We start from the raw sequence: 14,286 nt of genomic DNA on the forward strand, positions 1-14,286 counted from the left end.
AAATGACAAGCCCCACAATGCGCCGGGGCGCCTGGTGCGGGCGGGCAGCCCCCGCCACCCCCTGCGGCTCCGCAGGGGCTGGGAGCGGGGTGGGGTTTCGGGCTGGCGGCTCGGCTCGGCCGTCTCGCCGGTCCCTGACCCTAACCCCAGGCGGCAGCGGCGGGTAGGAGCGATCCCTGCCTCCCTGCAGGGCTTCCCGGCCGTGCCGGGGCTGCCGGGGCTCCGGGCCGGCCGCGCCCTCAGCCCCGCTGCGGGGGAAGCCGGGCGGGCCGGGGAGGGGGGAGCGGCGCACGCCGAGCTCGGGAGGCGGTTGTGGGGAGCGGTGCCGGGGCCGCCGCGCTGGCAGGGACGCAGCCCTGTCCCGGCCGCCGCGGGCTCCGTTAAACCGCCGCCCGGCGCGGGAGGAGGCTGGGGCGCCGCGGGGAAGGCACGGTACGAGTTTAAGGGAGCAAGTGAGGAGCTCTCCTGGGAGAGCCTGCGGGGCGTCGTTTTCTGAAGTTCCGTTACTTTCCTCACGGACGGATCACTTAACTCGAGGTACACGATCGAGAGCTGCCTCAGTCACTCCAAACACTGAAGGAGGAGCTGCAGCCCAGCGGCAGCAGAACCAGAGTAACGTGCGTTTGTGGTACCTGGGCTTTGGTCTCCAGAGCCTCGGCACTCCCCCAGCTCACGGGCACGTTTTTCTGGTTTTTCTTTCTCCCCGGCATTGCCCGCTCTATCTGAAGCTTTGGCCAAGCTGGCTCGAATGTGTTGGTTCAGCTGTGCAATACTGTCACTATCCACAGTACAAAAAAATAAGCCTGTGATACAGAAAGAAAAATGTGGAAACAGAAAAGGCTTATGTAGGGACATGATCCAAAACCATATTGAAAATTGAAGCAATGTTAAACTACATAACAAAAATAAAAATCTTACATTTGTAATGACATTTGAACAAATAAGAATCATGGATGTTTCTGGCTGGCTATACCCCTTTGAACAAATTCTACAATGACTTGACTTTAGTGTATCATAGGTATTAAGATGTTATTCTTCAGCTTAGCTTTTATGGTTTCATATTCCAAGCAACAGAATAAATTATCTTGTATAATGGATGAGGTGTCTCCTTTCCAGGTAGGAGAAGGATGCTGTAGCTATTACAGTGCTGGCCAGTATCTTGAAGCACCTGCATTTTTTTTTCCTACTCTGCCACAGACTTCCTTAGTGAAGCTGGGTAAGTCAAGCCCTAACCCTCTGAAGGTGCCCAATACCTAAGGATCACCTTTTGTTTCCATTTTTCATCTTTAATAATTAATTACAGTATTTCTTCAAGTAGATTTTCAGGGTAAAAAATATTAAGGATTAGGAGTGGCTTGGGTATTTGGCAATGGATGGGGTGGTGGGAGCTTGTTAGATTTTGAGAGTGGTGTCTTGATTAAATAGTATCATTTAAATATGGGATATAATCAAGCTTAGCACCTTGATAAAGAAAATGTTCAGTTTCTGATATAGTACTTCACCTTTTTAAAGTTAACTTTCAAGCAGTAATTACATATTAACATGGAGGTACCTCCTGTAGCTGACTTTGTCAGCCAGCAAGTAGGATTCATCATGGTAGAAGGCTTGCTTGTAGCTAAAGTGAATTAGCTAGTCCTGCTCTACACTTCAGAAGCTTTGATATGCTTAGTAGACATACTAGTCTCTCTGTCCTCACTGCCTAAGCTTTCAAAGCATCAGAAATAAAGTCAGTCTGCTGGAGGACTTTCAGAGTGGCTACTCTGATCTGTGAGGGAGGTTGAATGCTGATTCTGTAGCGTACGTAAAGTGAAAATTACCTGAGTTGGTTCCCCTCTTTTTTTTTTTCCCCCAAGTCCCCTAGAATAATATTTCCTCTCTCACTTGTGAAATGTAAAGTGCAAGTGCTTCTGGCTTGCTTTTTTTTGTGAGCTAGTTCAGCTGCACACAGCTGAGCGGAGATCTGACTATCACAGCTGTGCTCCTTTACAACAACAGACAATTATTTGTTTTCCCACAAACTGCCACGGATTCATGAATCCATTTGTTTTTACTTTCTGCACTTATGCAGTTAACTTGCAATAGAATTGTTTGTTCAGAAGCAGTAATAAGATCTCTAAACCCATGAATCAAAAAGGAAAAGTTGAGCTGGAATGTACATTGCATCTCCTCAGTATGGAGTCTGAAATCCTTATGCTGCTTAAAGGCTCAATAGAAGCAGGCTTTCCCAGAGCTGTAGTTTTGGTTTTTTGCGGGTGTGTTAACTGAGAGGAATGCCTCACAGTTGTGGTTAGAGAGATACATTTATCACAGGTTTATGGACGATCTTACATTGCTACCTCAATTTTTCTAGGATAAATGGGTGTATATGACTTTTCGCCTCAGCGGTTCCATGTCTTGTTTGGTAAGTTTGTATTTAAAAATCTTTGGCAGTTGTACCTTGTTACCCAGTTGTACCTTAATGTGAAAAATTCCAGTGAAATGTCTTGCTTCAGGGGATTTCCACAGTGCTGAGCTGTTTGAACTTTGTTGTATCAACTTTCAGTGAAAGAGACTGTTTAGTATCTCTCCTCTCTAGGTCTGCCATGTATGCTCTCTATGCTGTTTCCTAACCTCTTGCTTGACTGACTTGTAGCAGAGCACTTTCTGAACTCCTGCTTATAGGGGCTACTTCTGATGTTTTCCCACCACCATGTTTAATAAATCGCAGCAACTCCACTAACATTCACTTGTTTCTGTTATCAAGGACTGTTCCTGTATTCTTCGTACACCAGTTGAACCAATCAGACCAGAAGAGCTATCTCAGAGCAGCACCCGTGAATGCCTGGTAAGAAGAAAATAGAAACATTAACTGGCAACATTAAATATGAAGATGGTACATATTAAAAATAATCTCATTAGGGGGTACTTCTTAAAATGTTAACAGCAAAAATAACCAGTGTACTTTGAGGCTTCCACTTTGGAAGAAGTCTATAGGTAACTGTTACTCTTAATCTTGTACCAGTTTAAAAACAAAACAAACACACACACAAAAAAAAAAAACAGTAGCTCATAAAACTAAGTCTCAGTGGAATGGTAAAAATACCAGCACAAATATTCTGACTTGAGTACTTGATCTTAGCATTCTAATTAATGATATTTCTGCATTAATTTTAAACATGTACATGTTTAAAAATTACATAGTCATTTTGAGAACTGTTTCCTCACTGCTAGGCTGATTCTGATCTAGCCTGGATTCCCCCATCTACAGGAAGGAATGAAATGGTATTTTGCTCTTCTAATGTCTCTCACTATGAACTCCAGCTGGAAATAGGTAACATAAGTGTACCTTAAAATATTTCTTGTTCCTGCAGATGCATGCTCTCAATAGGTTATGGCCAACTGCAGTAAATATTAAGTTTGGGAAGTGTGTTACCAGCTGACTAGAACTATTCTTGTGTCTCCTTAGTTGAGAAAAGTACAGAACATTGCTCATGTTTCAGTAATAACTTATTTTAAGATAGAAGACAAATCAACAGTTACCTGAATTTTTCTCTTGATATTTGTGCATGTCAGTGTTCTAAATCTGTGGTATGTGGACAATACAGCATTAAGTAACATCATGTCTGGTCACTTGGCTACCTGAGTTGATTGTTGGCTGCCCTGAATCCTGCTGTGCATGTGTATGTTTATGTGAATATGCATGCTAAAATTGTTGTTCATTTAGATGTATAATTGATACTGACAAATGTTTAAATACTTTTAGTTCTAAAAATAGCAGAGCATGCTTTAACTAATTTGCTGGGTATGTTTTGCTGCAACTACTTAAGTTCTTGATATTCTTAAAGGTCATGCTGTTATCCAATTTTAGAACTGTAAAATTATCTCTAAGTATGAATGAAATTGTGGTGTATTATTATATTTTTCCAATGTTAAGGTAGCCACTTCTGGTTTCAGGAAGGAGGTTCAACAACTTAACTTCAGTCTACCGTGCACGGCATACACCTACAGGCATGCAAGTTGCTGTAAGGATCACAGACCTAGAAAATTGCTCTGAAGAGCACTTGAAAGCCTTACAGGTAAAGCAACAGCATTTCTGCACAAGTCTGAAGATAGTGATGAATACATATGAGGTTACTAAACACAAAAACTACCTCTGTTTGTACTGGGTCATTTGTACTGGGTCATTTCAGTCAAGTTTTTCCTCCAAAGGAGTAGAATATAAACACAAGGCATGTATAAATTTGAGAGTTGCTTTCTGAAGAAAACAGTCGACAAGCGTGTTAGAAATGCTTCCGTAATTGTACAACTTTTTCTTTGAAACATATTCTATATACGCTGTTCAACACCAAAACTTCGGACTATGAGCAAGCTAGACTTACTTCTGACAAATACAATTATAAGCAAGTTATTTACATTTCTACTGCAGGCTGTGCGCATCACCTGCAACTTTGTATAAATGTAGACAGAGAACAGTTCTTTCTACTGATTACTGATACAGTTAATGCTCTTAGTAAGACACTTGTCTTGTGGTTAACACATCCACTTTCATTTAATTCCATAGAATGAGGTGGTTTTATCCCACTTTTTCCAGCATCCCAATGTAATGACGCTTTGGACAGTGTTTACAGCTGGTAGTTGGCTTTGGGTCATCTCCCCATTCATGGCCTATGGTAAGAAATGTTAACTGCAGTTTTGGAATAGGAAAAAGGGCTGATACAATTTGGACCACGTAGTCCAGTAGAGGTTTTTCTTTAAGGATCTCCTGTCTTGTCAAAAACCCAAACTTTCCCCAACCATTTGTTTAGAGAAGTCTTCTGTACATAATCTTCCTCCCCAGTGAAGACTGGTATTTGAACTGCATTAAATTGCACTTAGTCCTAACACCCGCCATGTGAGGAATGGTAATTGGGAGATGTATTTGACTTTATACAACTTTGAATTTTGCCAACAGAAAACTTGTCTAGATTAAATACAGGTTTGGCATAGACTTTCAGTTAACAGAAGCATGACTTGAATGTGATCTTTGCCTAATGGATGCATCAGTTGCATCCATGTAACTGTTCTTGATGTACCATAGTCAATATAAAAATGAGAATGCCTCTCCTGATGAATGTATACAATTAAGCAAGCATAGACAAGTAATTCAACAAGACTTGTTAGGCTTAGCTAGGTTTTTTTCACTTCTAGGTTCAGCTAGACACCTGCTGAAGACTTACTTTCCTGAAGGAATGAGTGAAGCTTTGATAGGGAACATTCTCTTTGGTGCAATCAGAGGACTAAATTACATGCACCAGAATGGCTACATTCACAGGTAGGATAATGTCAATAGGTAAGAAGCAGATTACAGCATCCAGTTTATTAAGAATTTAGTTTCACTTCAAAGCTCATTTTCAGCTTAAGTGTTGTCTCCTTCCTTTTTCTATATGCCTTCTTATGTCAAACAGTGCAGAAGCAATTTTTTTTTCAATAATACAGCAAAACGAAGTTTGTACAAGCTTAACAAGAATGGTATCATACATTATTTAAAGCCAGTTGTTACAGGGATTGTACATCTGTCTAGCTTTGTCTCTTTGAGGCAGAAAAGAATTAGAGTTGTAAAAGGGGCTTTCTTACTTGACACCCTTTGTAGGGAAAGAGGGCCCTTCTCTAATTTCTGGCAGTTTTTTCTTGCTGATCATCTCTCCTCTCTCTTGGCGCTGTATTAAAAAGACAACTCATACTGAGTGAAGAACTTGCATGAAAATATAATCTGCTAAACAGAACTGCATGCTAACATCTCACTGTAAGTTAATGAAACTACTACTCTAGTAGTGCTTTGAGTAATTCTTGTAACTAAAATTTACCACTTTATGTTACAGGAATATTAAAGCTAGCCACATTCTGATTTCAGGGGATGGGCTAGTTTCTCTCTCTGGCTTAAACAACCTCTACAGTTTAGTTAACAATGGACAAAAGTCAAAGGTGGTATATGATTTCCCCCAGTTTAGTACATCTGTGCTTCCTTGGCTGAGTCCTGAACTACTGAGACAGGTTAGTATAAATTACACTTAATTTTTCCTATTCAAAGTTACTGGAAGTACTCTAACTTAAGTCTGTCTGTAGAAGTGCAATGGAAACTGTTGAACTGCAACTTTTAAAAAGACACAAATGTACTGAATTTGTAATTCTCCTAAAGAGAACCAGTTTTAAACCTGTTGGTAAGGTGGTGTTGTACTAAGTCTCTTTACCTGACCTTCTTGGAAGCTGCTGCGGATCCTAACTTGAGTACAACCATCAGATTTCTGAACAAGCCTGAGGTTTCACAATTTAATTGCCTCAATCCCATGTAAGATTAAAGGGTATTAGCATCTTGTCTTGAAACAGACACTTGTATTTTTGTTGGCACTGCTTAATGGCATCAGTGATCCAGTACGCTTTTCTTTCTCTCACAGGATTTGTCTGGGTATAACATGAAGTCTGACATTTACAGTGTGGGAATTACAGCATGTGAATTAGCCAATGGACATGTTCCATTTCAAGATATGCCTCGCACTCAGGTATGATACTAAACTCTATTTCTACTTCAAAACACTCTGAGCTTTTTTTTTGTTTTTTGTTTATTCAGAGAAACCAATGCTATTACTGCTGAAATGGTGGCTGCTTTTTGTTATTTCAAATAATCCTTCCATTCCTAGAGTTTCACAGCTTAGCCTAAATAGGTCTGGACAGATGTTGAATTCTTGTACTGCTATTCCTTTCTACTAGATGCTGCTGCAAAAGCTGAAAGGTCCCACGTATTGTCCTTGGGATATAAATACCTTTCCCTGTGGGGAATCCAGGATGAAGAATTCCCGATCAGGCGTTGATTCTGGAATTGGTGAGAGCATGACACGCACAATGACCAGTGAAAGACTACAAGTTCCCTTTTCCAAAACATTTTCACCTGCTTTCCACAACTTGGTAGAACTTTGCTTGCAACAGGACCCTGAGAAAAGGTAACATGGTAAAAACTAATTTTCTGTCACTTCAATCTAAGACCAAGTGTAGCCCACAATTTAGGATACTGTAATTAGCTGAATACTGTTAAAGTCAGAATTTCAGACTAGAAGTACTATGCAAAACACTACATTTACCTTTGGTGTTGTAATTTAAGAATTATCTTGTCTGATAAAGGAACCATGCTTTTAAAGTCATTTGACCCCTGAATTTCTTGTAATATAAATGTACTTTCTAACAAGTAAAATTAATTTTTAAACATGTATTTTGTCCAAGAAAAACCCCAGAAATCTGAAGTACATGTTTTTAGTAGTAAATGTCTTTTCTGAATGAGGCATTAAATTCCTTGTTAAACAGAAAAGTTGAAAAAGCCTTTAAAAATAGATTTCTTTAGTAGTGAATTCACTACAGATTGAGGCACAGAATGTAGGAATTCTGTGCTACTCTTCTCATGCTTCACATTCATCCTGTGGATGAAAAACCAGAGGGCTTAAATTTATTTGCCAGTCTGGCCCATTTTCCAAAACCAGTATTTTACTTTCCAAAACATAATTATATTGTTCATTTTATGATCCAGGCCATCAGCAAGCAGTTTGCTTTCGCATACGTTCTTCAAACAGGTGAGTTTACTATATTTTGTTAAATGACACAGCAATAACCTAAATAAGCCACAAAATATTAGAGTTGGATTACAAAATAATTAAGTTAGCTGGAGCAAAAAAAATCCTGTAACAGCGTATCTGCTTCAGACTACTTTTTTTTTAACAAAATGGTATTGATAAAGTATAGGAAGCATAACAGTAATCCATTCCCACTTTGATAAAGTTGGTTTAACTAAAGTCAGCCTAACTAATAATGATGGTTAATAGTCCTTATTTAAAGCAGAACAACTGCATAGCTAATGTAATTAGTCTTGAAAAACTAACTCTAGAGTGAGGAAAGCTAAACCCCTCATCCTGTTATTTTCAATATTGTAACATGCAAGAACATGGCTCTGATTTCACGTGCTTTTACTGAAGTCAGATGCAAGGTTATATAGACTTTTATGTGCAGCACTGTTTTAACTTTTCTTTCTAGATAAAAGAACAAACACAGAATTCACTACTGTCTCTATTACCACCCCCTATTCAAAATAGCAGATCAGAGTTCTTGGCACTGCCTTCAACAGCAGTTGGGACTGAACTTGGACATATTACTGCAAATCAAGATGATACAGACTGGGAATTCTAAATAGATACCAAACAATCATACCTCTTCTGTGCTTCAAAGAAGGAAAATGTGATTTGTATTTGCTGCTTTAGTTTGTATGGTTAAAATACAATTAGACAAGGTATACTTGAAAATGCCATCAAAGTGGCCATATTTCATTAACTACTTCCTCTGCTGGCATCATGAAGTACAGCGTGCCTCACTTTCTGACCGTAACAGTAACTGTATATAGGGAATGGCTGAATACTTGTCTCCCTCTTTCAAAATATTTCTTAATAAGCGAGTTCCTGCTGTAATCTTACTCTATACTGTATTTTCATCTCATATTGCTGCAGTCCACTTGCCTTTCTGATTTCAGGCTTGGGTTTTGTCTGTGACCTTACTTAAACAATCTATTTGTCCCTTCATTATCACCCAAATTATTTTAGTAAGGTGAAATCCTCCACTTCCAAGTCTAAATTTGAAACTGCACAAATCAGTTTCTTATGCAAATAAATGTTTCTCTTTTCACACACCCCAAAAGGCATTTTTCTCACTTGACATGCTGTCATACTTGCCAAAATTTGGCTATGGGTTATTTTTCATATGGTTTTAATACTGCGTGTTTCCCAAAGAAGTTAAGCTACTTGAAAATGTGACTCATGCTCTTGCATTTGTCTACATTCTTAGTACAAATTTGTGCTTTTGCATCTCCATTTATTGTTGTGTCATTTTAGCAATTAATCTGAAGACCTCTTATTATGCAAAGTAAGTCTCAAGTTGTAACAGGTACGGGTTATTTTGAAGAATCATATTAAATAATCTAAAGTTACTGAATATATTTTTATTTATACTGTGTTCCTGTTCACCACCAGAACTTAGCAGAACCAAATACTGTTTTCTTAAAAGAACAGGCAACATGCATTTAACTTCACTGGCACTGCTGCTGGCAAACAAGCCTCTTCTGCAAGCCACGGTTAAATTCCCATGGATAGATTTAGCCATAACAAGGACCTAATAAACCCCCTAGGATCCTAGTGAATTTATCTCTTTTAAGTCAGATGAAAAACTGCCTTTCTTCTCCCTGCAATTCAGTAAATTCTCATCTCTCATACTGTACCAGGCGACTCAAGCTGAGCAAAAGCAGCTTCTTTTGAAAAAAGCAGCATATTCTCATTGTGTTTTAGCAAAAGTTCTGTCCCAAAGCCACTAGTACTTTACTGATGCAACTGATGTAAGTTCTGACTGTAGTAAAAAGGTATAGATATCAAATGAATATATTTTAAATTTAACATAAGCAACATTCCACATTGTCTTCAAGTCTTCCATAGCTGAGCCAGTCTGCAACCAACCTTGAGAATACTACTGTTTTGCCAGCAGCTTCACTACAAAGCCTTGAAGACCAAATGACCAAAACACAAGCTTGAGACAGACATAAAATTCTAAATGACATTAAAATATTAACAAAAAAGTTGATTCTACTCATCATGCTGTGAAGAGAGCTTTATATTTCAAAAATCTAATACGTGAAACAAGATTAAAAACCTTTCAATAAACTTACCCTGTCTCCATTTATTTCTGTAATTCCTGTATTTTTTATTTTCACCATAGTGCAGTCATACTAACAGCTTCTTGTTACTGCAGGAAGGAAGTTGCATATTTATGTCAGTAGGTAAGAAAATAGTTGTTTAAACTAGAAAATTACTCTGATCATAAAAATATTAATAATTATGTACTCTTAGAGAAAATAGAACTCCATGTTCTTAATTCTTAACCACTGCAAATTTTGACTTTTCAAATCAAATACATTATATAGTAGTATACACAAGTAATTTTTGACTAACATTCCATGTCAAAAACAAGTCCAATATGTGAGAACACACATGAAGTTGCACATAGTTTAATTACAGACCTCTGAATAAGCATTAATACTCTTTTTAATAAAAAAACACTGCAGAAAACTTCAGGCAGCTTTACTACTAGTATTTGCAAACTTTTCTTGAAACAACAATGCCCTGCACTCTCTTTATAAAAATGAACTTGGATACTAATAACAAAGTCAGTATAAATTGATTTAAACCATGTGTTCCAGTGGAGTTATTCTGCTGCTGTCTCTTTCTGTGGAAAAAAATTATTTATTTATGAATACTGGTCCTGCTTCTGTACTGACAGAACTTTTAAGAAGAAAATTAAATACAGTTTTGTAAGTTAAAAAGCTCACAAGTCTTTACTGTTAGAACTATTGCTTTTTAACAACTACAGTATTTTCAAACAGAAGCAATAAGAGGCACTGTAACTTCTAGTAACTCTTAAAATAACCAGAAATACTTGAAACTAGTCCCTGGATTATGTTTGCTGAAAGGTTTGCTGCAGTTTTGCTCTTTAACTGTGATATTTTCTATTAAGCAATAATACAAATTAAGAAATGCTAGTTAACATTTTAAAAAAAAAGTATAATCATCCTATTGTTAAGGAGGTTTCAACTACCTGACACGGAAAAGAAGTTCTTAGAAAGAACTGTGTTCTACTGAAAATCTGAAGTTTTTGCACACAGTTAGTGTTTTCAAAATCTCAGTGTCATTACCTGTATTAAGATTGAAGTTGCAGAGATTTTCTATTCTAAGCTGTCATAGTTCTAAGCACAGTATTTTTTCTTTTTTTTAGAGCACTTCTTGTTTACTTACTTTTACTCGTACCAATGATGTATATTATCAGCATATTAACTAGAACTGAACTTAGACTTGAAATTTTCAAGTATCTTACATTTAGGCTCAATGTGAGGTACTTTCAAATGGGCTTATAAAACTTTTATACATTTGCAAAATCTCGCAACCACTGAAACAGGTATTTATACCTTGGTTACTTTTGCAATAGTTGTGAAAACAACACAAGGGGTTTTTCTGCCACTTTTCTTTGTGCTAGCATTTAATACTATGTAAAATAATGAAATACCTGTAACAACAGAAAACTTATGTTAATTAACATTATCCTGAGTATATGCTCAATGCTGTTGAGTTTCTTACTGTCTTGGTCTGATACCACAGCAGTTTGTGAATGAATGGATGAACACAGGAAAAAGTGTGATTTGCTCAGAATCAACTATATGAACTATTCACTTTAAAGAGTCTCAATGCAATAAAGATCCATTGAAGAGAGAACAATTTCTTCCACCTGATGCTATTAAGGAACAAAACTAAATATTTAAAAAAAAAATTATTATTGAGTTTTACCTTACCTCTCTCTTCCCCACCCCCTCCTTCTCAAGTGCTATGAAAGCAGTTTTTAGCCTAGAGGATGGGCAAAATAATGGGAAAGCATTTGAGAACCATTGTTCTGAACTACTCTGACACGAGGCAGATAGATACCTAAGTAGGTGACTTATGTACCCTGTCTTTAATGCTAGTAAGTAGCTTTGCTGAAGTATATTAGGTTGCCTAATAAACCTCTAAAACAACTAAGCTAGCCATAATGACCTGTCCTGATGATGGTCATCCCTATCCTGTATGAATGAGGAAAAACTACTAAAATTCAGAGATCCTACACAACACATACAGCAAGACAGACCTCAAAAGACTGAGTAAGAACCATATTATGAAATAAAGCTATTTGATGTAACAAACCAGTAAAGACTTAAGGATTTAAAAAAGCAAGTACTGAAAAATTGAAGTAGTCTACTAATAACGAGATAGCAGAATAACATTTGGCATTTAACATAATTAAACCTATCCAGAAACTTGAGATAGGATGAAGGAAAGAATATTGTTTAAACAGGTTCCTGTGGAAACCTCCATCATTCCCAAATGAAAACAACGGATTCTACTCCATAAGTTACATAACTGTATGTTACTTATCCAAAAGTCCCATGAAGTTCCTGGAAAATGCCAGAACAGCCCATATGATGAGGCTTTGGGCAACGTGGTCCAGTGGAGGGTGTCCTGACCCACAGCAGGGGGGTTGGAAGTAGATGATCTTTAAGGTCCCTTCCAACCCAAACCATTCTATGATTCTATGACATTAGCTGCCATTGAGTGGTGGTTTTATTTTTAGGTATTATTACAGAATATGCCATTACTACTGGATTTACCCACAAATCCAGATTAATGGAAAAGCTATATAACATTTGTTACCAAACCAAAGATCCACTGAAATGTGAAAACACATTTAATGTTGGTTAACACTTGAAATGTAAGATGCAATAAAGATATTTATTTATACTCAAGGCAGAGCAGTGCAGGATAAAGCAGCTGTTTCGTCCCCCCCCCCCGATCCAGCTGCGGCCGTGAGGTCCGAGGGGCCCGCCTGGCTCCTGCTCTCCCGCGGCGCCGCCCGCAACTCAAAGGCCAACATGCCGCTTTCTGCTTGGTTCCCTCCTGCTTGAGGTCGAGGGACCGCAGCGACGGCTCCCCGGCCGCAGGAGGGAAAATGCGGCATGCAGTGGCGGGCGGGCGGGTCACTAGCGGCCCCGCCGCCTCCTTCAGGCTGAGTCTGAGATGGCGGCCCCGCCACCGCCCCTCAACGGCCGCCACGCGCTCCCCGCGCGGGGCGCCTCCTGCCGGCGGGCGCGAGAGGGCGGCGGGCAACGGCCCTGGGCTGAGGTGAAGAGGCGATACGAAATGGTCAGGCTTGATCGGTAAATAAATGCAGCGGGGAGGGGACGACACACAGCTTGTCCCCGTCAAAGGCGATCAGGAAAAAAACATCCCCAAAAGCACCTGTCCGAGAAGCAGCTGCCGGCGGCTTTCACGCGACAGGGCAATGGGCCTCGCCCAGGTGGGAGTGCTCCTCCCTGCCCTCCCTGAAGAGAGCGAGCACCACCGGAGGGCACAGAACTTTAGTAACACCCAGCACAAAAAAGGGACTTTGTCTAAGTGTCTGTGGACTTACCAATTTCAAGCACAGCTGCACTGAAGAATACAACAGTACTTTCCACACCACTAGGAGGAAAGAGAAAGGTAAGGCTTAGCAATAAATATGTACCTGATGATTTACTGTACTCTCCCAACACCTTCAGTCATTTAAATTAATTCTGCTGCAAATATTCAAGTGAATAATTCTGATGTAACCATAATTCTCCTTAAGTTTACCTCAGCAATACCAAAAAAACTTCAAAAGACCACCTGGCTTCATGTTGAGAAAGCTGAGTTGGGAGAGTAACATTTAAGAGAAAAAACAACCAAAATTTAACCAAATTTTAAATGCCTTTTAAAAAGCAACATAAGAACAATTTAGCTTTAAAGGGACTCCGGAGGCCCGTTGGGTCCAACCCCTGCTCAGGCTGCACAGAGCTCTGTCCATCCAAGTCCAGAGCAGCTCCAGGGCTGAAGCTCCCACAGACAGCCCTTAGGCCACCCCCCGCTGGCCCCCCTTCCCACCCCACTCGCCCCAAATCCTGTCAAATCTCCTGTGGCAGCCAATGGTAATTTTCCTGATGTTGCCTGCAACCGTTTCCACTCATCCTTTCACTGTGCAGCTTGAGAAGAGTCTAACTCTTGTCTTCTTTGTTATCACCCATTAGGTGGTTAAATACAGCAGTCAGATTCCCCTCAATAATTATTCTTTTTAGGCTAAACAAACCCCATTAACTGATGAAATACACTTTACTTGCTAGTTTTCAGGAGTTTACAATACCATTTCTGATTGTGCAAAAGACTAGTACAGCAGCAGGAATATGATGGAGAGAAAGCAAAGCCATTATTTACAACACTGCCACAAAAAGAAAAAATGTTCTTCCATAATCTCCTGTTCAGAGGTCGTATATTACATATAATATTAGCACTGGAGAAAAAATTAGACAAACTGATTTATTTTAAACAGACTAATCATTTGGAAACAGGACAAAGTAGTACAATCATTTCTAACTAGAACAGTTGTTTAATTTTTATATGTGTAAAACCAAGAAATTGGCACTAACATCTTTGTAATTTTTTTCATTAACACAAAAATACTGCATTAAAAGCAATGGTATGGAAATGCACAAAGGCATTTCAGTTAAGGCTTCTACAGACATTGCATGTTCAGTAATTAAACATCTATTTTGTAAACTCATTCTAAAACTTTCCAAGTAACTAAACAAAAAAGCTCAGTTAAACTCCTATTCCATTGTGACTCTTAATAGGATGAAAAATACTTTGTAAAATAGATAAT

At 39.0% G+C, this 14,286-nt stretch overlaps 2 protein-coding genes across 7 annotated transcripts in view; one reads left to right on the forward strand and one right to left on the reverse strand.

The window, feature by feature from the left end:
• Positions 1 to 803, reverse strand: part of TRAK2 (trafficking kinesin protein 2) — a 28,937-nt gene extending 28,134 nt beyond the window's left edge. The window contains exon 1 of one of the 2 annotated variants that reach the window (XM_075756337.1): positions 633 to 803. The gene's annotated coding sequence lies outside the window, so the exon portion shown is untranslated. The remainder of the gene's footprint in view (positions 1 to 632) is intronic. The other variant, XM_075756330.1, reaches the window with a different exon arrangement.
• Positions 31 to 10,075, forward strand: STRADB (STE20 related adaptor beta). Of its 5 annotated transcripts, none has more exons than XM_075756342.1 (13): positions 31 to 163; positions 1,117 to 1,216; positions 2,351 to 2,401; positions 2,744 to 2,824; positions 3,211 to 3,310; positions 3,934 to 4,055; positions 4,541 to 4,649; positions 5,167 to 5,290; positions 5,838 to 6,009; positions 6,411 to 6,515; positions 6,724 to 6,953; positions 7,532 to 7,574; positions 8,032 to 10,075. In XM_075756342.1, the coding sequence occupies exons 3-13, from the start codon at positions 2,366 to 2,368 to the stop codon at positions 8,182 to 8,184; spliced, it is 1,275 nt and encodes a 424-aa protein (XP_075612457.1). In that variant the 5' UTR covers positions 31 to 163; positions 1,117 to 1,216; positions 2,351 to 2,365; the 3' UTR covers positions 8,185 to 10,075. The 5 variants fall into 5 exon arrangements, with proteins under 5 accessions (XP_075612457.1, XP_075612459.1, XP_075612458.1 ...); XM_075756344.1 differs by having other exon boundaries at positions 86 to 432; positions 4,571 to 4,649; positions 8,032 to 9,702; XM_075756341.1 differs by having other exon boundaries at positions 89 to 680; positions 1,121 to 1,216.
• The last annotated feature ends 4,211 nt before the right edge of the window (positions 10,076 to 14,286 follow it).

The sequence above is a fragment of the Balearica regulorum genome, chromosome 6, assembly GCF_011004875.1.
Source record: "Balearica regulorum gibbericeps isolate bBalReg1 chromosome 6, bBalReg1.pri, whole genome shotgun sequence".
NCBI lineage: Eukaryota > Metazoa > Chordata > Aves > Gruiformes > Gruidae > Balearica > Balearica regulorum.

Coding starts and splice junctions, on each gene's coding strand:
- STRADB (XM_075756342.1), top strand. CDS start 2,366: ATGACTTTTCGCCTCAGCGGTTCCATGTCTTGTTTG. Junction 4,650..5,166: donor CTCCCCATTCATGGCCTATG/GTAAGAAATGTT, acceptor TTTCACTTCTAG/GTTCAGCTAGACACCTGCTG. Junction 5,291..5,837: donor CAGAATGGCTACATTCACAG/GTAGGATAATGT, acceptor TTTATGTTACAG/GAATATTAAAGCTAGCCACA.